Consider the following 25,043-nt stretch of genomic DNA (forward strand, 5'->3'; position numbering starts at 1 on the left):
TAAGTGAGCAATTAATGCCCATTTAAGGAATTGCGGGCCTCAATTGATGCGTCGCTGGAAAGCTGCCCAATAAACTTCCTGCCTGGACTTCATTGGAGCAGAGGCCCCCCCCCATACACCAACCACCCCGCCACTGCCATCAAAATCAGGAAAATAGGAACAGGGTAAAACTGTAAATACTGCAATCTCAAGACAGAGTTAATAAATTGGCCAATAAATCTGTCACTCTGTCCCTTGACCCAATGCATGCTCTGCTTCTTACGCTCCAACTCTACCTTTATTATTATTGTCACAAGTAGGCTTACATTAACACTGCAATGAAGTTACTGTGAAAATCCCCTAGTCGCCACACTCCGGACGCCTGTTCGGGTACACTCAGGGAGAACTTTGCATGGCCAATACGCCTAACCAGCACACCTTTGGGACTGTAGGAGGAAACCGGAGCACCCGGAGGAAACCCATGCAGAGAAATAGAGAACGTGCAGGCTCACACAGACAGTGACCCAAGTCGGGGATCGAACCTGGGTCCCTGGTGCTGTGAGGCGACAGTGCTAACCACTGTCCCATCGTGCCATAGGCATCACCAGATAGGCATCAGGAATGGAAGAGTTCATGATTCCCAGTGAAGGAAACTGAAGCCAATTATAACATCCCAACTAAGATTAACTGTAGCAATAGCGAATGCAGATCTAATACTTCTAGCCTGTATGGTATTATATCTGATGTTTTGTGATCACTGTACTGGGTGGTAGAAGCGGGTTCAGAAGGTAATTGAATAAATACTTGTTTGGGGGATGTGGGGAAGACTGGAAGATTGAAACTAACTGTACCAAAGGACATGCTGCATCATTGGTGTATATGTAGGTTAATGCTGTATAGACAGATTTTCAATCAGTCAGTGAATCAAGGGTTACGGGGATAAGGTGGGAAAGTGGAGTTGAGGATTATTGTGTCAGAGCCATGATCTCATTGAGCAGACTCGATGGGCCGAATGGTCTACTCCTGCGTCTTACCATTCTATGATTCAGTGCTGTGTTCAACATGCTGATACACTGACTAATGTTTGTTTTCCCAGAACAGAACGCATGGCCAGAGATATAGCAAAGGAAATGGGAGGTACTCACATTGTGGTCCTGTGTGTGCTGAAGGGCGGTTACAAGTTCTTTGCTGACCTTTTAGACTACATCAAGGCACTAAACAGGAACCAGGATGAGTCACTCCCAATGACCATTGACTTCATCAGGTTGAAGAGTTACTGTGTAAGTATTATCTTTTCAACCACAGGAACATGGGACCCAAGAGCAGGAGTAAGCTATTCAGCCCATTGAGCCTGCTCCGCCATTCAATAGCATCATGGCTGATCTGACTGTGGTATCAGCTCCACTCTCCTACCTGATCATTCCAATCATTTTACGTTGAAGAAGAAGTTGGCCTGAAGCTTAAAACTGGTTTATTTCCAAGACGGCATAGTGAAGTCACAGATTCTGCCCAAGCACCCAGAGTTTATATACTCTTCCAACTATTCCCTAATCCTTCCTCAATTGGGAGATATCTGTGCTTAGAATCATAGAATCCTACAGTGCAGAAGGAGGCCATTCGGCCCATCGAGTCTGCACCGACCACAATCCCACTCAGGCCCTATCCCCATAACCCCATGCATTTACCTTAGCTAGTCCCCCTGACACTAAGGGGCAATTTAGCATGGCCAATCCACCTAACCCGCACATCTTTGGGCTGTGGGAGGAAACCGGAGCACCCGGAAGAAATCCATGCAGACACGGGGAGAACGTGCAAACTCCACACAGACAGTGACCCAAACAGGGAATTGAACCCGGGTCCCTGGCACTGTGAGGCAGCCGTGCTAACCACTTTGCCACCAAGCCCGGCCTCAGCTTAATTACCAGTTGAGAGCATGTATTCGATTGGTGCACAGTTTCAACATTAACGCTGTCAGCTGCCATAATCTTTGACTCCCTTGTTGATATTATAAACCTACCTAACTCACTTTTGAATGGAATCCCTACAGCGCAGAAGAGGCCATTCAGCCCATCGAGTCTGCACTGACTCTCTGACGGAATGTCTTACCTAGGCATTCATCTCCCACCCTCTCCCTGTAGCCCCACACATTTAGCATGGCCATAACCTGCACATCTTTGGACTCGGGAAGGAAACCGGAGCCCCCGTGCAGACATGGGGAGGACGTACAAACTCCACGCAGTCACCCAAGGTTGGGATCAAACCCTGGTCACTGGTGCTGTGAGACAGCAATGTTAACCACTGTGCCACCCATAGGAGACGGCCTGTTTCTATCTTATTATAAGTAAGCAGAATCGAGATCAGGCGGGGTGGGGGGGGGGGGGGCGGGGTGGAAGGTGTGAGATCGGGGGAAGGTGGGGAGAAGGTGTGAGATCAGCAGGTGGGGAGAGGTCGTTCAGATCATGGGAAGGGGTTAGCTTATGTCCTAGGGATTCACCCTGGCTCACTAACAACGCTGATGAGGCACTTACCTTCTCCACTTGGCAGTCCTTGTCTCACTTTAGCTACTGGGTTTCCCAAGTTTCAGGGAAACATGACAGGCCAGGGTTAAATTTAAAATGGAAGCAAAATTTGTGGGTACGTAGTTTTACTAAAATATTAAAAATGAGCAGCCACCCTCCGTGGCAGCAGTTTGCGTGTCCACCCATGTTAACACCAGAAGAAGACGAGGCTGGTTTAAAGATTTTTATAATGCATCCAACCCAAACCCACCTGTGAACATGTCTCATTGCTACCTAAGACTGCATCCTCTGGAACCATATCTCATTTGAGGGAGCAGTCTTCACGCTCAGGCCGAGACTGGGAATGTTGGAAGCCTGTTCAGAAGTGAGGCTATCATAGCTGAACTCCTATCTGTGCTGAGTCCAAGTGTGCACGGATACTTTTGACAACCGGAGGTCATGATGGATAATGTTCACGACTAGGATGTCCAATTTCTTTTGTTATCCGCTTCCCTGGCCCAGAGCTGCTCAAAGCCCATTGTATTATCTGTTAGAGTTGCCTCCGGCAAGATCAGTTTACTCAATTCAGACTGGGGACTGAACCGGGGCCATGCTCTGTATAGCTTCATTACACAGGAACGTGATGAACCAGCGAGCAGTGATGCATACCAAAGGATTAATAGTGGCCCAACTTCCAGCTCACTGCATTTTGCACTGAGCTCTCTTCACAACAATGATTTATTTGATACAGACCAAAGAAACTCTGACTCCAGCTATCAATATCTTTCTGGAATCTAGAAATGTGAAATACAGCAATTGAGTAAATGGTAAAATTACAGTGCAAACACCAGAAAGTCCACAATGGGATGCGTAAGTTGGAATGACTTTTGAATGGGATCTGTGTTAATTCCCGGGTGATATCCATGTGAATCCTCTGGTATTAGGGGGAGTCGATGGTGTAAATGGGCTAGTAATCCAGAGGGTACTCCCCCTGGGGACCTGGGTTTGAACCCCACCACAAGGGGAGGCGATGGCCCAGTGGCATTATTGCTAGACTATTAATCCAGAAACTCAGCTAATGTTCTGGGGACCTGGGTTCGAATCCCGCCACGGCAGATGGTGAAATTTGAATCCATAAAAACAATCTGGAATTAAGAATCTACTGATGACCATGAAACCATTGTCGATTGTCAGGAAAAACCCATCTGGTTCACTAATGTCCTTTTAGGGGAGGAAATCTGCCGTACTTACCTGGTCTGGCCTACATGTGACTCCAGAGCCACAGCAATGTGGTTGACCCTCAACTGCCCTTGGGCAACTAGAGATGGGCAATAAATGCTGGCCAGCCAGCGACGCCCATGCCCCACAAATGAATGAATTTTTAAAAAATGACAGTGGACTTTGAATTCAATAAAAATCTGGAATGAAAAAGTCTAATGATGACCACGATCGATTGTCGGAAAAACCCATCTGGTTCACTAATGCCCCTTTAGGGAAGGAAATTTGCCGTCCATATCCAGTCTGGGCTACATGTGACTCCAGAGCCACAGCAATGTCTTTAACTGCCCTCTGAAATGGCTGGGCAAGCCATTCAAGGGTCAGTTGCACGCGTCCCATGAAAGAAAAATAATTTGATGATTTTGTATCTGTTACAAAGACGTTAGATGGCTACTCCTCCTTCTCTGTCTCTCACACAGAATGACCAGACCGTGGAGGAAGTGAAAATTATCGGAGGGGATGATCTGTGCATGTTGGCTGGAAAGGTTGGTACAGTATTCACCATTGGTGCCATCATGCTTTAACCAAACATTTCAGTGAATTGAGGGTGCATGGGCGTGTGTGCATCATAAGGGACTACGATCACTTCAGGCTGTGGGAGGCCATGATATGCCAGAGAAATTTAACAAGTACGGTGTATCTGCTAAGGTTTCGTTTGTTACATCCTTCCCTTCAATGTAAACGCATCACAATCACATCACAAGCGTTGGTGAAACAATAATGTTGGTTCTTTATTTGAAGAAAAGATTAACATTAACTAGGAGGCTAAACATAATACATCTATTCCCTACTGCTGCTGTTCTGTAGACTGACTACCAGTCATGGGGCTAATATAGCACAGCCTGTCGAGGTGGCAATGATTGACAGCAGTTTTAAGAAATCATAGAAATCATAGAAACCCTACAGTACAGAAAGAGGCCCTTCGGCCCATCGAGTCTGCACCGACCACAATCCCACCCAGGCCCTACATATGCCTATATATTTACCCACTAATCCCTCTAACCTACACATCTCAGGACATTAAGGGCAATTTTAGTGTAGCCAATCAACCTGACCCGCACATCTTTGCACTGCTTCCAATCCACCTCGCGTTGCAACATCATTCAGTTTGTGCAGGGGGTTCCCCAATGGCTTTTTGGTAAATGCATTCCCAGAAGCATTTTGTCTTACTCGCCCCTTATCCCCTGCCTCCCTGTCCTATGGTGTTTCCCTGTCCACCAGTACGTTAAATTGAAATTCCTTCTCTGAATCTGCAGATCCTACTCGGTGCGGTCATGTTTCTATTAAATTCTCCAGCCTGGCATCTCCTGCATGTTCCACCCTTGGACACATTGCCCTCTCCTCAACCTCAGTGGCACAATACCTTTGCAGGTGTACAGCTCAAGTAGAGACGAGTGACTTTTGGCTTTTGGTTCCATTACGAAGCGACAAACATACATACGACTTAGAAGCAGGAGAGCGCCACTTGGCACGTTGTCCTTGCTCCACCATTCAGTAAAATCATAGCTGATTTGATTGTAACCTCAACTCCACATTCCTGCCTACCCCGCTCCCCCCAACTTCCTTTCACCCCCTTGTTAATCAAGAATCTATCTAGCTCTGTTTTAGAAAACATTCATAGACTGCTTCCACCACCTTTTGAGAAAGAGAGTTTCGGAGACGCTTATTCCTCTGAGAGAAAAGGTTTCTCTTCATCTCTGTCTTTAATGGGCGACCCCTTATTTTTAAACAGCGACCCCCAGTTCTAAATTCTCCCACAGAGGAAAGATTTGCTCCACATCCACCCTGTCAATACCCCTCAGAAGCTTAAAGGTTTTAGAACCGTAGAAAATTACAGCTCAGAAACAGGCCTTTTGGCCTTTCTTGTCTGTGCTGAACCATTTTTTGCTTAGTCCCACTGACCTGCACTTGGACCATATCCCTCCACACCCCTCTCATCCAGGAACCCGTCCAAGTTTTTCTTAAATGTTAAAAGTGAACCCGCATTTACCACTTTATCCGGCAGCTCATTCCACACTCCCACCACTCCCTGCGTGAAGAAGCCCCCCCCTAATATTCCCTTTAAACTTTTCTCCTTTCACCCTTAACCCATGCCCTCTGGTTCTTTTCTCCCCTAGCCTCAGCGGAAAAAGCCTGCTTGCATTCACTCTATCTATACCCATCAAACAACCCATACACCTCTATCAAATCTCCCCTCAATCTTCTACGCTCCAGGGAATAAAGTCCCAACTTATTCAATCTCTCTCTGTAACTCAGCTTCTCAAGTCCCGGCAACATCCTTGTGAACCTTCTCTGCACTCTTTTGATCACAATGCTTCTTGCTCTTCTGAACTCCAGTGGATACAAACTTAATCTCGTCAACCTTTCCTTGTATAACAAACAGCCCATTCCTGGTATTAGTCCAGTGAACCTTTTCTGAACCAAGAATGATTACAGTGCAGAAAGAGGTCATTTGACCCATCAAGTCTGCAGTGGTTCTCTGAGTGAACATTTCACCTAGTGCCATTCTCTTGCCATGTCCTCATATCCCTACACATTGTTTATTTTCAATAATCATCCAATTTCCTCCTGAATGCTTCCATTCAACCTACACTCCCAGGCAGTGCATTCCAGATCCTAACCACTCATTGTGTGAAAAAGGTCTTGTTTTGCTTTTGCTTCTTTTATCAGTTACCTTAAAGATGTACCTTCTGGTTCTTGATCCACCAGTGGGAACAGTTTCTTCCTATTTACTCTGATTTGATTTGATTTATTATTGTCACATCTATTAGTATAATGTGAAAAGCATTTTCTTGTGCACTACACAGACAAAGCATACCGTTCATAGAGAAGGAAAGGAGAGAGTGCAGAATGTAGTGTTACAGTCATAGCTCGGGTGTAGAGAAAGATCAACTTAGTGCAAGGTAGGTCCATTCTAAAGTCTGATGGCAGCAGGGAAGAAGCTGTTCTTGAATTGGTTGGTACGTGACCTCAGACTTTTGTATCTTTTTCCCGACGGAAGAAGGTGGAAGGGAGTGTGTCCAGGGTCACGGAGTTTAGAGATCAGTCTCATGGAAAAATGGTGTTGAAGGCTAAGCTGTAGTCTATAAATAGAAGTCTGACATCGGTGCCTTTGTTATTCAGGTGTACCAGGGTTGAGTGTAGGTCCAGGGAGATGGCGTCTGCTGTGGACCTGTTGCGGCGGTCGGTGAACCGTAGTGGATCCAGGCAGTCTGGGAGGCTGGAATTGATTTGTGCCATAAGTAACCTTTTGAAGGACTTCATAATGATGGACGTCAGAGCCACCAGATGATAGTCATTAAGACACGCTGCCTGGCTTTTCTTTGCTACTGGGATGATGGTCATCTTGAAGCAGATAGGGACATAACTTTGATGTAAAGAGAGGTTGAAGATGTCCGCGAATACCCTTGCCAGCTGGTCCACTCAGGAGTATTCGTCCAGTTACTCCATGTGGGCCAGTCAATTTCCGTAGGTTGGCTTTCAAGAAGGCTGCTCTGACGTCTGCAATGGTGACCTCAGATAGGGTTTGACTGACGCCCAGGCCCTTCATGATTTTGAATAATCAAATCTCCTCTCTCATGTCTTCTCCAAGAAAAAGAGTTCCAACTTCTCCAATCTATCACTTAAAAATAGGCAACAACACCTCCTCCACGATCATCCTCAACACCGGGGCCCCACAAGGCTGTGTTCTCAGCCCCCTACTATACTCCCTATACACCTATGACTGTGTGGCCAAATTCCCCTCCAACTCGATTTTCAAATTTGCTGACAACACCACCGTAGTGGGTCGGATCTCAAACAATGACGAGACGGAGTACAGGAATGAGATAGAGAAACTGCTACGGCAACAAATAATCTCTCCCTCAATGTCAACAAAACGAAGGAGATTGTCAATGACTTCAGGAAGCATAGTGGGGAACATGCCCCTGTCTACATCAACGGGGACGAAGTAGAAAGGATCGAGAGCTTCAAGGTTTTAAGTATCCAGATCACCAACAACCTGTCTTGGTCCCCCCATGCTGACACTATAGTCAAGAAAACCCATCAATGCCTCTACTTTCTCAGAAGACTAAGGAAATTTGGCATGTCAACTACGACTCTCACCAACCTTTACAGATGCACCATAGAAAGCATTCTTTCTGGTTGTATCACAGCTTGGTATGGCTCCTGCTCTGCCCTAGACCGCAAAGAACGACAAAACGTCGTGAATGACGCCTCATCTATCACACAAACCAGCCTCCCATCCATTGACTCTGTCTACATTTCCCACTGCCTCGGCAAAGCAGCCAGCATAATTAAGGACCCCACGCACCCTGGACATTCTCCCTTCCACCACCTTCCATCGGGAAAAAGATACAAAAGTCTGAAGTCATGTACCAACCGACTCAAGAACAGTTTCTTCCCTGCTGCCGTCAGACTTTTGAATGGAGCTACCTTGCATTAAGTTGATCTTTCTCTATACCCTAACTATGACTGTAACACTACATTCTGCAATCTCTCGTTTCCTTCTCTATGAGTGGTATGCTTTGTATAGTGTGCAAAAAACAATATTTTTAACTATGTACTAATACACGTGACAATAATAAATCAAATCAAATCAAAAACTGAAGTCCCTCATCTCTAAAATCATTCTCGTAAACCTCTTCCGCATTCTCTCCAGCACCTTCACATCCTTCCTAAAATGCATTGATGAGAATCGGACTCAATGCTCCAGCTGAGGTCTAACTAGTCTTTTCTACAAGCTCAACATAACCTCTTTGCTCTTATACTCTATGCCCCTATTAACAAGGCCTCAGATGCTGTATGCTTTAACTGCTCTCCCAACCTGTCCTGCCACCTTTAATGACTTATGCACCTATGAACCCAGATCCCTCTGCTCCTGCACCTTCTTTAGAGTACGCTTTGTTTTGTACTGTCTCTTAATGTTACTCCGACCAAAGTGTATCATGTTACACCTCTCTGCATTAAGTGTCATCTGCAACCTATGCACCCGCTCCATCAAACTTTGTCGATGAAAGTGAGACTGAGAAGATTAATTATGAAAATGGGCAACTGGAGCCAACTGGTGAAAGGCCAAAGCTGCTATACTTGTTAGCTCATGTATCATCATCTTCTAATAATGCACACATTGATTATTGATTGATTATTATAAAGTTGATGAAAATAAAATTGTTTTAATCTTTTTTCCCATCTGCTGCCACTTGATGCAGAACGTCCTAATTGTTGAGGTAAGTCAATTATATTCTCATTTTCTTAATGTTGCGTGGAATATAATTTAAGCTTTTTAACATGCAATAGGTCTCCTAGTTTTATTGGAAATAGACTTTTGAATCCTCATCCTTGATTTCAAATCCCTTCAGTGCCTGGCCCCTTGCTATCTTTGTAAACTCTTTCAGACACTATAATACCTCTGCACTCCTCTCACACTTGTGCATGACCAATTTTCTTTGCTTCATCATTGACAAACAACCCTTCAGCTGTTTCTGCCCTCCGCTCTGGAATTCCCTCCCCAATCCTCTCTGCCTCTCGCTCTGCTCCCTGAAGGAATTGTTTAAAACCCACCTCTTTGACAAAGCTTTTGGTCATTTGCATTAATTTCATTTTGCGTGGCTCAGTGTCAAATTTTGTTGTTGATGTGTCCATAAAATACCTTGGGATATTTTACTTTCTAGTTGGCACAATGCAAATACAAGGTGATTTTTTTAAAAATTCATTCATGGGACATGGGTGTCGCTGGCTGGCCAGCATTTATTACCTGTCCCTAGTTGCCCAAGGGCAGTTGAGAGTCAACCATGTTGCTGTGGTTCTGGAGCCGCTTGTAGGCTAGACCAGATAAAGATGGCAGATTTCCTTCCCTAAACCAGATGGGTTTTTCCGACAATCGACAATGGTTTCATGGTCATCAGTAGATTCTTAATTCCAGATATTTGCCATGGTGGGATTCGAACCCAGGTCCCCAGAACATTAGCTGAGTTTCTGGATTAATCGTCTAGCGATAATACCACTAGACCATCGTCTCCCTGTGCTGCATTGAGTCCATGTTAGCATGTCCAGTTCACAGTAGACATTCCATGCATGACACATGCCACCATCCCCCCCCCCCCCCGCCCGCCCCACGCAATGGGTTTTCCTACAGAGGAGGCAGCTCACCATTGGCTGTCTGTGGGATCTTCTGGTGCCACCAGAGCCCATGTTGTTTTGCATGGCTTTCCTCTCCTGCTGCCAGGGAACCCATGGTGGGGGAGGGTCAGGGCGGGGGGGGGGGGGGGGTGGTGGGTGGGGGGTGTCAACTCTGGCAGGGCAGGAAGATCCCACCCATTGTGTTTACTCCCTTTGTCGCATGGTCTCTTCATTCAGCACAGCTTTGTTCAGTGAAGAATGCAAACCTGTACAGGCTCCAAACTGTATATCATTCACCCTGCTTGCTTTACTTATATACATATTATATAGAGATTTTAACAAAGTATTTATTTGGCCTCGGGCTAAAGTTCTGTTGTTTCAACTCTTGTTGAGAATTTTGTGCAGTGCATGCAAACCCCGACTTTCAGTAATTAATTGTGGCTATCCAGTGAAGATATTATAACTTTCAGTCTTTGGCATTCTTTCTTGAATTTAATGATCTCCAAAATAAATCAAGATGACAAGGCAACACAAGACTCTATTGTTAAAACCTGGTAGTTTAATTGCTGTTAGCTAGATTCTCCATTAAGGCCTCCGGGAGTACAGTGTACCCATTGGTACATGCTCCCCTGAATTGCTGTCATATTATTTTCATGTACTGCTTGCATATACCGAGAATGGACGTGCCTTCTGGTAGCTGTGTACAAGGATATGTGGGTGGGTAGAGTGGTATATGAGAGATTCTGTTTCTCTAAAGCCACAACAACAACAACAACTTGTATTTATATAGGGCTTTTAATGTAATAGATGATTCCAAGGTGTTTCTCTGAAGTGTAATCAGACAAAATTGGCACGGTAGCAGAAGTTGGAGCCATGCGTCAAAAGCCTGCTGGAAGAGGGAGGTTTTAGGAAACCTCTTCGAGAGAGTTGGTGGTGAAATCCCAGATTTCGGCGTCCAGGTGGCTGAAGGCATGGCTGCCAATCGAGCAACAGAGGAAATAAGGGGCACACCAAACAGCCCAAATTAGTGGAGCACAGAGATCTTGAAGGGCTGGAGGAGTAAGAAGTGCGGTGTCGCCTTGAAGTGGTCAGAAGACTAGAATGAGAATTTTGTAACTGAGACATTGCTGGACTGGAAGCCAATGTAGGTCAGGGGCTACGAAGATGGGGGGGGGGGGGTGGAGGGGAGGGGGGGGGCAGGCAGGTGGGAATTGGAGTGAGTTCAGACATGAGAAAGATGTTGAACTTATGACTGGGCACGACCTCTTTGCTTGAGAAGTACTGGCCTTAAATCACAAAAACCTAGCATGCAAGTTCAGCAGGTAATAGGGAAGGTAAGTGGAATGTTGACCTTTATTTCAAAGGAGAAAATAAAAGAAGTGTTGCTGAATCTATACAAGACACTAGTTAGACCACATCTGGAATGCTGTGAACAGTTTTGTTCCCCTTAGCCAAGGAAAGATATACTGGCATTGGAGGCAGTCCAGAGAAGGTTCACTGGGTTGATTCCTGTATGGAGAGGTTGAATAGGTTGGGCCTGTACTTATTGGTGTTCAGAAGAATTAGACACAATCTTATTGAGACATATAGGATTCTCAGGGGGCTTGACAAGGTAGATGTTGAGGGGTTGTTTCCCCTTATGGGAGTGTCAAGGACATGAGAAAGAGGTCGCCCATTTAAGACAGAGATTCAGAGGAAATTCTTCTCTCAAGAAGATAGTGAATCTATGGATTTCTTTACCACTGGGCTTTAAAGAGTGAGTCATTACGTTCAAGGCTGAGGTGGGCCAATTTTTAATCAGTAAGGGAATCAAGGGTTATAGGGATACAGCACGGAAGTGCTGTTGAGGATAATCATATCAGATCAGTCATGATCTCATTGAATAGCATAGTAGACTAGATGGGCCAAATGGCTTACTTCTGCTCCTGCACCTTATGGTTGCCTTTAAAAAAAATAACGATAAGGGCTGTGACAATATTTCTAGTCACCATTGAATACTTTCCAAGATGGCGCCGGAGCAAGGTAACTTCTTGCAAGCTGTGCCCAGCATACCTTCTAATTCTATTGTTTACTCTCGTTCTTTGACATTCTGCACTCTCTCAATGGTATGCTTTGTCTGTATAGCGGGCAAGAAACAATACTTTTCGTTGTATGTTAATACATGTGACAGTAATAAATCAAATCAACTCATTCGGCCATCGTTGGTGTTAGGCCAAGGGCACAAAATCTCCTTAACATTCCGCTAATATCTCCAGACTGCATTGATTCAAAACAAACCTCCAAAAGCCTGTGTCGTGTTGTGCGACCTCTGGCCATGGTGAACTTTGAAATAAAATGTTTTGTTTTAAATAATGCTATTTCTGACCTCTGTTCAGTTCCTCACGGAGAGATTGAAAATAATCCATAGGAAGGCAGAACTGGGAGGTGAAGATCAAGTGGTTGTCTAAACACATGAGCTTTGGGCAAAATAGAGGTAGTTTAGCATTCTTGAGATTTTAAATTTGTTGCTGGTTGTATTTGAGCTCGGCGTGGGTCATGACCTACTTGGTTAGTGATTCTGCTTTAGAGCGCAGAGGGGATGCTCAGTATGTTCCCAATATCAAGGTTTCTTTCAAATCTACTTCTGTACAAGCCAAGGGCAGATTGAGCTAAGTTTTACAATCCATCCTTTTCCCAAGTATTGGTAGTGCGGGGTAAAATCACACATTGCTGGATTAGATTAAGATCTTTTGAGCAAAAACTGTTATTGGATCGGGGTTGGCGGGAAAGGTAAAACGGGGAGATTGAGACCTTTAATCATAGAATCCTACAGTGCAGAAGGAGGCCATTCGGCCCACTGAGTCTGCACCGACCACAATCCCACCCAGGCCCTATCCCCATACATTTACCCTGCCAATCCTTCTGACACTAAGGGGCAATATAGCATGGCCAATCCACCTAATCCACACATCTTTGGACTGTGGAGGAAACCGGAGCACCCGGAGGAAACCCACGCAGACACGGGGAGAATGTGCAAACTCCACACAGACAGTGACCCAATCCGGGAATCGAACCCGGGTCCCTGGCGCTGTGAGGCAGCATTGTTAACCATTGTGTCAATTCCAGGGTGAGAGTGCTACCACGAAGCCACGATGGTTGACACCCATGAAATATTATGGAGAAAGATGGCGGGGGTGGTGATGGGAAGTCAAATTTTTGATCGACAAGGGAACCAAGGATTAAGTGGGGCAGACAGGAAAGTGGAGTTGAGACATGACTTTACTGAATGGCACAGAACAGGCTCAAAGTTCCAAATGGCTTACTCCTGCAATGTTCTAGTCCCAAGTAGTCTGTAGTGGGAGGAAGGTGATTTATGCAGGCATTTATATACTGGTATGCATTCCCAGTAATAATTTTATGAAATACTTTAAGTTTTCCATTTCCTCCCCAATGCAATGTTCCCGGCCCACCTGCAACCCCCAACTCATTGGATCCTGGAGTTTAGTACTAATTCACTGTACCATCTTGCTTTCTTCCCCAGGATATTGTGGAAACCGGCAGAACAATGAGGAAACTTCTTGCACATCTGGAGAACTACAAGCCCCAAATGGTCAAAGTAGCAAGGTAGGGTACGGTTCCCCCCCCCCCAGCTCACCGACTCAGAGCTTTTGGGTAATGGAAGTGGATGTCAGGGATTCCTGTGCACCTAGGCCCAGCACAGTTTGTCATCCAGTTAAGTTGATAGGTGGCTATCGTAAATACTGATGTCTTGACTTCCCAATCTGCATTATCCTCATGTCAAGCTCTTCAGGTTGCTGAACTGTACAATATACCCCAGAGTTATGGAAATTACAACATCGAGGGAAGCCTTTGGGCGCATTATGCTGTGTCAGTATTGTGATGTTCAATAACCTGTATCTGACTTTCCAATTATTCTATTATGCCTGGCTTGTTTGCTTAATCATTACAGAGTTCCTCTGAGGTGAGTAGACCATGTCTTCCCTCAGCCTCGTCAGTAAACAGCACACACTCCCAGCCACAGCCACACATTCTGAAGTAGCAACAGTGCCATTTTGAAGTTAATGCAATCTCTCGCCCTGTGACCTCCTGCAGTCAAGCAGATGATGAATGTCAGTGGGGGTCAGGCGAGAGTCCACACAGTTTTATTTGCTGTCACCAGCAGATTCGCACTTGTCAGCAAGTGACCAGTTAAATTGGTTCGGAGGGGAGTGGTGGGCCAGGGCGCACCGGGATTGTCCTGTCTGCTCTCGAATATGACCATGAGAATTGCAAAGTCTCTGCTGTCGTCCAGTTGGTTGCACCATTGCTCCCCCTTCAATTTGAAGTCCAAGACGCACTCCAGAGATTTGAGCACTAAAACCTAGGTTGATGTTCCAGTGCGCTACTGAGAGATTGCTGCTCTCTCTGGGGTTCCGTTGTCCTCTTGGGTGAGTGTAAAATATCTGAGCGCTATTTCAGAGAAGAGCAGGGGAGTTCTCCCCAGTGTCAGGGGCAACACTTACCCCCTCGCCGAATGTCACTAAAACCGATCATCTGGTCATTGTCATGTCACTGTTTGTGGGAGCTTTCTGTGAGTAAATTGGCTGCTGCGTTCCAGCCAATGAGGTAGTTTTGAGTTGTATTGCACACTTTTTAGATATCTTGAGTTCATTTTGCTTTTATTCTTTCATGGGATGTGGGAATCACCAGCTGGGCCAGCATTTGTTGCCCATTCCTAATTGCCCTGTAACTGAGTGGCTTGCGAGACCATTTCAGAGGGCATTTAATAGCCAACCACTTTGCTTTGGAGTTACATGTAGGCCAGACCAGGTAAGGACGGCAGATTTCCTTCCCTTAAGAACATTAGTGAACCAGGTGGGTTTTTCCAACAATCGACAATGGTTTCATGATCATCAGTCGATTCTTAATTCCAGATTGTTTTTGTTGAATTCATATTCCACCATCTGCCGTGGTGGGATTTAAACCTGGGTTCCCAGAACATTAGCTGAGTTTCTAGATTAATAGCCTAGCGATAATACCACTAGGCCATCACTTCCTTTGAAAGGTCATGCAAGACCTCTCAAAAATGCAAGTCTTTCTCGCTGCCCCTCCCCCCATCCTTCTCAATTTTAATGTTTCATCCATATGACAATACCAGCATTCCAAGTTAAATCTCTGAAGTAGAACATCAACTCTCAACCTTCGAAGTGCATGTAACAGATTGAGCTAAACAGGCAGGGTGTGATGCATCATTGGGTCATGGAATCCATTCTGTGTTCTTCTATTCCATTGGATTTTAATGTAGCGACCTTGAATATTCTGCCCTTCCCGTCTCCCCAAAGGTTTTCTCTCTAAGTGGTAGGTTATAGAGTCATAGATGTTTACAGCATGGAAACAGGCCCTTTGGCCCAACTTGTCCATGCCGCCCTTTTTTAAAAAAAAAATCATTAAGCTAGTCCCAATTGCCCATGTTTGGCCCATATCCTTCTGTACTCACCTTACCTATGTAACTGTCTGAATGCTTTTAAAACACAAAATTGTACCTACCTCTATTACTACCTGTGACAACTTGTTCAAGACACTCACCACCCTCTGCGTGAAAAAATTGCCCCTCTGGACACTTTTGTATCTCTCCCCTCTCACCTTAAACCTATGCCCTCTAGTTTTAGACTCCCCTACCTTTGGGAAAAGATGTTGATTATCTAGATTGTCTATGCCCCTCATAATTTTATAGACCTCGATAAGATCACCCCTAAGCTTCCTACGCTCTAGTGAAAAAAGTCCCAGTCTAATCAGCCTCTCCTTATAACTTAAACCATCAAGTCCCAGTAGCATCCTAATAAATCTTGCTTGTCAATGTTTGACTGTGCTGGTTTAGTAAATCAATGCAGTTTCTGCAGTTAAATGGCCTAGTAAAAAGCTTTTAAATCTATTCACAGCTTGTTGTTGAAAAGGACCCCTCGGAGTTCCGGATACAGGCCAGACTGTAAGTACCGCACTCCTTTCATTTAAATAATGTCCCAGAAAGAACATTTAGCACTGTGCTCCTTTATCACAGTGGAACTAACTGGGTGTTTTCAGTTACGCCCAGTGGATGAAGTCTCCTGCCCATATCTAACCCGGCCAACTTGCACGACAACTAACTGGAGGAAGGCACACTTAGATAAATAAGTTTTGGAGCCAAGGTGTTCAAGTTTGTGATCTGTAAAAACCCTCTCGCTCTCTGTTCTACTCGGTCTTGAGCAGAACGAACAAACAGCGATTACCTGCATTTTTTTTATAGCACCATTTAATGTCGTAAAACATGCCAGATGCTTTACAGGAGCATCACAATTTGACACCAAACCAAAAAGAGATATTGGGGCAAAGGCTTTATGGACGAGGTGGGTTTTAAGGGGCATCTTAAAGAAAGAGGAAAAAAAGAGGTTAAGAGATTTAGGGGAGAACAGCTGAGTGGTTTAAGTTTCAAGTTTATTTATTGGTGTCACAGGTAGGCTTACATTAACACTGCAATGAAGTTACTGTGAAAATCCCCTAGTCGCCACACTCCGGCGCCTGTTTGGGTACACCGAGGGAGAATTTAGCATGGCCAATTCACCTAACCAGCACGTCTTTCAGACTGTGGGAGGGAACCGGAGCAACCGAAGGAAACCCACGCAGACACGGGGGAGAACGTGCAGACTCCACACAGACAGTAACCCAAGCCAGGAATCGAACCCGGGTCCCTGGCGCTATGAAGCAGCAGCTGAAGTTGCTGTGACCGACGGCATAGCAGTTGAAACCATCAAAGGAAGGTGGAGCGATCAGAGGGTCGAGGAAATGGAAGAGGTTACAGAGACGTGGAGATACCTGTCGGATTTTAACCTGGTGTTGTGAGACTTCTTACTGTGCCCACCCCAGTCCAATGTCGACATCTCCACATCAGCGCGGGAGAGAGACAAGGCCATGGTGAGATTTGAAACTTTTAAAACTGGAGTCATTACCAGACTTGAGAGCCAGTGTCGGTCAGCGAGAAGCAGCGAGGGGTGAGGAGTGAAAAGGCCTTAGTACGAGTTGGGATGTTGACAGCAGAGTTCTGGCCAAGCTCCAGGGTACTTAGGGTGGAAAATGGGAGGCTGTACAGGGGAGGATTGGAATACTCGAGTCTAGAGGTGACTTTCAAAACAGCAATGTTGGATTTAAACCGTCTGTTTGTCGCTGCAGCTTTGATAGGCGTGTGGGAATGATCAGAGAATGCTTTTGCGCAAATTCATTCATGCATGGATTGGAATTCAAATCTGCAACACAGTTAGGATAGGGATAGTGCTTTCAAAGGCGATTTGAGGTAAATGGACAGAGGGTCTGGACTCTAAAGATTTAATTGCACAGTTGAGTTTGATGTATAGGCTGTCTGAGCAGGAAATAGAAACAATAAATAGAATCCCTACAGTGCAGAAGGAGGCCATTCGGCCCATCAAACCTCTACCGACAGCTCTCCCATCCAGGCCCTATCCCCGTAACCCCATATATTTACCCTGTTAAAAAGGGGTTACTTTATGTGGAGGGAGGGGGGGGGGGGGCGGGGGTGGCGGTGATAGGATTTCGGTGAGCTGGAGTATGGGTTTTGCAGAACATCTGCATTTTGTCCATAATATTTCTGCTAATTGGCTATCTTAACTTTAAATCAGTCTCCTGGGATACAGTATTGAACCAGCATTGCATTTTCAGTAATCCTTCCCTAAACCGACTTGAAAACTGTGGCCTTGCTTGTCTGTTTGGCTGGATTGCAGCCGTAAAACAGTACAGTTGCCATTCTGGTTGAGTTTGGCTCCAACACTCAAGAAACTCGACCACATCCAGGGCAAAGCTGCCTGATGGACAATCCCTCCACCACTGATGCACAGTGGCAGCGGTGTGAACCATCTATAAGATGCAATGCAGCAACTCACCAAATCTTCTTGGACAGCACCTTTCCAACCCCGGACCTGATTCTAGAAGGACAAAGAGCAGAAGTGTGACCAGACTGGGTGACCTGAACTGTGTACAGTTCAGGTCACCCTAGTATAGAAAGAATATTATTAAACTAGAAAGAGTGCAGAAAAGATTTACTAGGATGCCACCGGGACTTGATAGTTTGAGTTATAAGGAAAGGCTGGATAGACTGGGACTTTTTTCTCTGGAGCGTAGGAGGCTGAGGGGTGACCTTATAGAGGTCTATAAAATAATGAGGGGCATAGATCAGCTAGATAGTCAATATCTTTTCCCAAAGGTCGGGGAGTCTAAAACTAGAGGGCGTAGGTTTAAGTGAGAGGGGAGAGATACAAAAGGGTCCAGAGAGGCAATGTTTTCACACAGAGGGTTGTGAGTGTCTGGAACAAGCTGCCAGAGGTGGTAGTAGAGGCGGGTACAATCTTGTCTTTTAAAAAGCATTTAGATAGTTACATGGGTAAGATGGGTATTGAGGGATATGGGCCAAATGTGGGCAATTGGGACTAGCTTAGGGGTTTTTAAAAACGGATGACATGGACAAGTTGGGCCGAAGGGCCTATTTCCATGCTGTAAACCGCTATGACTCTATAAATGCATGGGGACCCCATCGCTGCTCGTTTTCCCCCTAAAAACCACACAACTTCCTGACTTGGAATTCTCATTCCTTCACCGTCACTGGGCCAAAATACTGGGACTCCCTCCCCAACAGCACTGAGGGTTCAACCACCACTTATGTTTTAGGGCAATGGGCGATGGACAACTGATGCTGGATTTACCAATGACACCGATATCTCATGAAATAAATAAAAATATGTGATGAGGGCTGAAGCCTACCCACCCCTCACTTTTACTCAACTTGATTTTGTGCTTTCTAGAATATCACAGCTGTCACAGGGTCATAGTCATTATGGCAAAGAAGGAGGCCATTTGGTCCATCGAGTCAAATGTCTCTCTTCTTGGTGTAATCCAATCAGTCCTATTTAGGAGCAGTATGCTGGCACAGTGGTTAGCACTGCTGTCTCACAGCACTAGGGACTTGGGTTCGATTCCCGGCTTGGGTCACTGTCTGTGTGGAATCTGCATGTTCTCCCTGTGTCTGCGTGGATTTCCTCCCGGTGCTCCGGTTTCCTCCCACAGTCCGAAAGACGTGCTGGTTAGGTGCATTGACGATGCTAAATTCTTTCTTCAGCGTAACCGAACAGGCGTTGGAGTGTAGCGACTGGGGAATTTTCACAGTAACTTCATTGTAGTGTTACTTCATTGTGACTAAAAGGCCACCGCTTGAAAGCCTCCGTCCAAGTCTCAGACAATCCTAACTTGGAAATATATCTCCGTTCCTTCACTGTTCATGGGTCAAAACCCTGGAACTACCTTCCCAATAGCACTGTGGGTGTACCCATACCATATGATTGCAACAGGTTGCCGCCTTGAGGGCAATTAGGGGTGGGCAATAAATGCTGGCCTAGCCAGCGATGCCAGCATCCCATGAACAAATAAAAATGTGTAATAAAGCAGCGCGATGCGGAAAGAGAGGGATGCAGAAGTGGGCAAAACTGGATGGCTCCATTAAAGAACTAGCACAAGGCATCAAGAACTGGATAGCCTTCTTCACCTGCGCAATTCTGTAGACAGCAGTTCAAGCCAAGACATTGGATAACTTTATCATCCGGTTAGATGCTGCACTAGGGAGATGGTAGAGCAAGCATTCTGAAAAGGTGAGATCAAATGGGCTGAGGGTAGAGTTGAGGGAAGTCCCATTTGTGATGTGAAACATAATGATGGCGATAGTGCTAACACTTGAACTACTTGTTCTTTTTTCAGTTGTAGGATTTGAAATCCCAGATAAATTTGTGGTGGGATACGCCCTGGACTACAATGAATATTTTCGGGATTTGAATGTAAGTATGCAGTGCTGCAACTTCTGTTTGCAACTTGGGAACTCTTGGGGCCTGAACCTCCTCGGAGAGGCAATCAGAGTCAGATAGTCGCTCTGCTCCTGTGTTTTACTCAGACCGGGCAGTCCAATGTGTCCTTGGGGCCTAGCATCGAGGGCAGCTCAGTCAGAGGCAAGAAGGCCATCCCCCGCCCCCCACTCCCCCCTTTTCTTTTACAGCAGTCTATACTGTGGACCAGGTGAGTTAAAAGTGCAGCCAAGTTGAAAGAAACTTGCTAGGTCAACGAGAAGATAAATTTGTGAGGTAGGTGGGTAGGATTTGGTTGGGCAGGGGAAGGGGGTCAGGTCAGGCTTTGGGGGTGGGGTGGTGGTGGTCAGGTTGACCCTTGCGGGGGGAGGGGGGTTGGGTCAGGCCTCAGGGATAGAGTCGATCGGGCCTTGGAGAGCGCTGTTGGATCAGGCCCTGAGGGAAGGGGACAGGGTCAGGTTGGGGGCGGGGGTGCCAGATGTGATGGGGGGGGGGGGGCTCTTGTCTCGGTGGGGGAGGAGGCAAGGCTTAACCCAATCCCCTTCCCCCGCAAGGGCCAACCGGACCACCACCCCACCCCCAAAGCCTGACCTGACCCCCTTCCCCTCCCCAACCAAATCCTACCCACCTACCTCACAAATTTACCTTCTCGCTGACCTAGCAAGTTTCTTTAAACTTGGCCGCACTTTTAACTCACCTTGTCCGCAGTATATACTGCTGTAAAAGAAAAAGGGGGATTGGGGGGCGGGGGATGGCCTTCTTGCCTCTGGGCAGTAGTAATAAGGTCCAAGAGAGGAGGAGATGTACTGTAGCAGATGGGGGGGGGGGGGTCATCTGTATCTGTGCAATCATTACCTAGAAGTTAGAAGAGGTTTTAACTCTAACTTTTAACTGGGTAACGTTGGAACGGTGAGAAGTTTGTGATTAAAATTACACTTTCAGATAGTTCCCAGGCAGGGCAATTGACCAGGGGAAGTTTGCCCTCGGGGGCAATTGGCATGCGAACCTTTACCTGTTCTAATTGTTCGGAGAGGGCAAACCATTCATTGCTCTGCTCCACTCTTTCCCCCATGCTGGGAACAGGGGCCTCTGCTGGCTGGAGGTTGCAATTGGTTTTAAGGCAGCTTCCAAGTCACGGCCATCATTGCAATCCAGTGCTTGTCCTGTGATTACACATCTGCTGCTGCCTGTTTCTGGCTTTGACTCGATGCGACTGAGCGTACTTTCATTTGCTTCTCCCTGAATCAACCTCGCCGTGGGGTGGCGAGTTGTCGGAGAGTCCCAGCTGGGGAGGGTGTAAGCTGGGGGGAAGAGAGGTAGAGGTGGGGATTGGGTGTCACAGATATCCAGCAGTCTTCATTGGCGCCTGCCTGGGGCTGATACAAATCTGGTTCCTGCAGGAGATGGATGAGTCACCATTACTCGACACATTTTCATTCTCCTTCCCATAGATATTTCTAATTATTCGGGGGAGATGGTGGCGTAATGCTAATGTCACTGGACTAGCAACTCAGAGGCCCAGGCGAATGCGCAAGATCAGCTTCTGGTGTAATGATAACGTCACTGTATTAGTAATCCAGTCGGCCCAGCCTAATGCTCAAGAACGAGTGTTCAAATCCCACCAAATCAGCTGGTGGAATTTAAATTCAATTAATAAATCTGGAATATAAAGTTAGTTGACCATGAAACTATCTTTAATTGGTGTAAAAAAAAAAAACAACCCATCTGGTTCACTAATGTCCTTCAGGGAAGGAAATCTGCCATCGTTACTTGGTCTGGCCTACATGTGACGCCAGCAATGTGGTTTACTTGTAGCTGCCCTTTGAATTGGCCAAGCAAGCCTCTCAGTTCAAGGGAAATAAGGATGGGCAACAAATGCTGGCCTTGCCAGCAACATGCACAAGCGCACGCACGCACGCATACACACACCCCACAAAAGAACTAAAAAAAAAAATTGTCACTTCACTTTCTGGGGCTCAGTGGGAGCACTTCTGCCTTAGAGCCAGAAGGCTGCTGAGAGTTCAAATCCCACTCTAGGCTCTCGAGCACAGAATCCATTGCAGTTCTGAGGGAGCAAGAAGGATGGACAACACATGCTGGCCTTTCCAGTGACACCCACATCCCATGCAAGAATAAAGAAAAAAAAACCTATTACTGAGGATTGTTCAGCGGTTCACAGCACAAGAGGAGGCCATTCGTCCCAACACATCCGTTCTGGTGTTTGTGCTCCATATGAGCCTCCTCTTTCCACCCCCACTTCATCCATCCCCATCAATATATCCTCCTGTTCCTTTCTCTCTCGTGTTTATGAAGCTTCCCCTTTAAACATATCTCTATTATTCACCTCAGCATCTCCCTGTGGTAATTTTTAGTGATTATCTTGGGAGGAACATGTCACAGGTTGTGGCGCAAAATGGACACTAAGTCTAAACACGCGGCGTGGTGTGTGCTAAGTTGTCTTTTGGTCTTGCTTCTAGAAAAATGATTGATTTAGTTACCTCTAGACTCAACATTCCTGGCTGCAGGTCTCCCACACTCCACCCTTTGTAAGTCTGAGGTCACTCAAAATTCTCTTGCTCCTGTCTTAACTCAGCTGAGTCCTGTTTCCCTCTCATTGCCGCGCTGGCCGACCCCCGCGCTGGCCGACTCCCCCGCGCTGGCCGACCCCCGCGCTGGCCGACCCCATGCTCGCTGCCCTACATTGGCTTCCAATCGAGCAATATCTTGATTTTAAAAGTCTCATTCTTGTTTTCAAATCCCTCCCTATCTCTGTAATCTCCAGCCCCCAAACCCTTGCGTCTCTGGACTCGAATTCTGGTCTCTTGAGAATCACCAATTTCAGTCATTCCACATTGGTGACTGTGCTTGCAGTTTCCTTGACCCCAGAGTTCCAGGATATCCTCCCCACACCTCTCGACCTCTATGTTACTATCCTCCTATAAAATACTCCTAACATCTACCTCTTCCACCAACCTTTGGTCATCTGACCTGCGATATCTCCTTATTTGGCTCAGGATGATGTTTTGTAATGATCAATGCAGTAATATAACAGGACCTTTCCTGTTATATTACTGGTGTTTTATAAATATATGTTGCATTAAGTTTCTGTGGTATTTGATGAGGAGTGTCTGTCCTGATTGCTACTCGATGAAACCAACTTCAAAACACTCCTGGATGGATGTTGGTTGAGATGGGATTGGATTGTAGCATATACTCAACACTGCTCCCCCCCCCCCCCCCCCCCCCCCCCCCACCCCCCCAACCCTTCCACGAATGAGCAGATCAGAAACTCCAAGGTATTTTATGAATTTAGCCTCGACCCTAACTTTGAGATTTGATTTTGGCATTCGGGTGAGCACAAGCTGTTTCACTCCAGGTATGATTCAGGTGACCCACTAGGAAGCTTTAGAGTCAAAGAGTCATAGAGGTTTACAGCATGGAAACAGGCCCTTCGGCCCAACTTGTCCATGCCGCCCTTTTGTTTTAAATCCCTAAGCAAGTCCCAATTGCCCCGCATTTGGCCCATATCCCTCTATACCTATCTTACCCATGTAACTGTCTAAATGCTTTTTAAAAGACAAAATTGTACAATTATCAAAACAAACTTTATTTAAGAATATAACTGAAAGAATTAGCATAACTTTTACCAATTAAAACATGACAAAGTATAATTCTTAACAGCTAGCTATCTCTAATGTTCCAATTTAGCAGTACCCCCCACATCGACATGAATCCCTTCTTTAGAACCAGTTAGCACAGAAACCAAAAATGTTTACCATAGGTACTTGATTTCCAGCCTTTCAGGGCACACGGTGGCACAGTGGTTAGCACTGCTGCCTCACAGCGCCAGAGACCCGGGTTCGACTCCGGCCTCGGGTCACGGTCTGTGCAGAGTCTGCCACGCTGTCCTCGTGTCTGCCTGGGTTTCCTCCAGGTGCTCTGGTTTCCTCCCACAGTCTGGTTAGGTGGATTGGCCATGCTAAATTCTCCCGAACAGGCGGCAGAGTGCGGCGACTAGGGGATTTTCACAGTAACTTCATTGCAATGTTAATGTAAGAGTACTTGTGACAATAATAAATAAACTTTTAAAAAAACTTTTGACACTTATGGAGAGTGATCCAGACAGAGGCGTGTCTTCTAATTTTCATGCAGCAACGCAGAGAAAGCTCCGCCCCCAAACAGTAAAATCTCAGAGAAAGAGACTTATTTCTTGGCAGATTCTAGTTTCCACTTGAAATGGCGCAAGAGATAGAACGAAAGTGACCTCTCTCTGAACATCCCAAAAAGCAGACCCCCTTGAGATCTCTCTGAAAGCCTAGCTTCACCCAATCATATGACCACATCTGTCAGTCAACCTAATAAAGCCCTGCACTGCAATATCCCAGGGGAAAACACAAAATAACAGAACCTTGCATTACCAAAAGAGAAAATGCTGGAAAATCTCAGCAGTTCTGGCAGCATCTGTAAGGAGAGAAAAGAGAGATCCTTACAGATGCTGCCAGACCTACTGAGTTTTTTCAGCATTTTCCCTTTTGGTTTCAGATTCCAGTATCTGCAGTAATTTGCTTTTAGCCAGAGCCTTGCATTAGTTCAGATTAAAGCAAACTTTGTAGCAATTAAGATCAATTATGCTGCAGCAACAACCCTGTGCTGCTGTACACAGACAGAACATTTCCAATAATAAAAACAAACTGCTACAACAGATCCCGCACAAAAAACATGACAAATACATTCCTTAAAGGCACAGTATCATCACACCACCATAAAATCATCTCTACATCAACACTATTAATCTGACAGATGAAGAATTGGCATGTGGGTGAGCTACTGGAGGGCTGTTACTGGAATAGATATGGGTCGATACCTTTTACAGAGGAAGGATGTGGGACAATATTTCTGTAGCCCCGGATAACACAATGAAAGTGAGGGCTAAATGCCTTCATTTATGCCAACATGATGAAATGTAAAACAAGAATTGATCACTGGCTTGGGAGCAGAGTGCTAGCATTCATTTCTAGAGGGCTAGAATACAAGACCGGGATGTACTGCTGAAGTTGTATAAGGCTCTGGTCAGACCCCATTTGGAATATTGTGAGCAGCTTTGGGTCCCTTAGCTAAGGAAGGATGTGTTGGCCTTGGAGGGGTCCAGAGGAGGTTCACAAGAATGATCCCAGGAATGAAGGGTTTGCCATATGAGGAGTGGTTGAGGAGTCTGGGTCTGTATTCGATGGAGCTTAGAAGGATGAGGGGGTCCTAATTGAAACTTGCAGAATACTGAGAGGCTTAGTATCATAGAATC

At 45.9% G+C, this 25,043-nt stretch overlaps 1 protein-coding gene across 2 annotated transcripts in view; it reads left to right on the forward strand.

Moving 5' to 3' along the window:
• LOC144492481 (hypoxanthine-guanine phosphoribosyltransferase-like) overlaps positions 1-25,043 on the forward strand; it is a 60,301-nt gene that overhangs the window by 22,455 nt on the left and 12,803 nt on the right. For both annotated transcript variants that reach the window (XM_078210550.1, XM_078210551.1), the window contains exons 3-8: positions 1,076-1,259; positions 4,175-4,240; positions 8,966-8,983; positions 13,396-13,478; positions 15,794-15,840; positions 19,644-19,720. In XM_078210550.1, coding sequence (XP_078066676.1) covers positions 1,076-1,259; positions 4,175-4,240; positions 8,966-8,983; positions 13,396-13,478; positions 15,794-15,840; positions 19,644-19,720 — 475 coding nt within the window. The remainder of the gene's footprint in view (positions 1-1,075; positions 1,260-4,174; positions 4,241-8,965; positions 8,984-13,395; positions 13,479-15,793; positions 15,841-19,643; positions 19,721-25,043) is intronic.

The sequence above is a fragment of the Mustelus asterias genome, chromosome 4 (genome assembly GCF_964213995.1).
Source record: "Mustelus asterias chromosome 4, sMusAst1.hap1.1, whole genome shotgun sequence".
Lineage (NCBI taxonomy): Eukaryota > Metazoa > Chordata > Chondrichthyes > Carcharhiniformes > Triakidae > Mustelus > Mustelus asterias.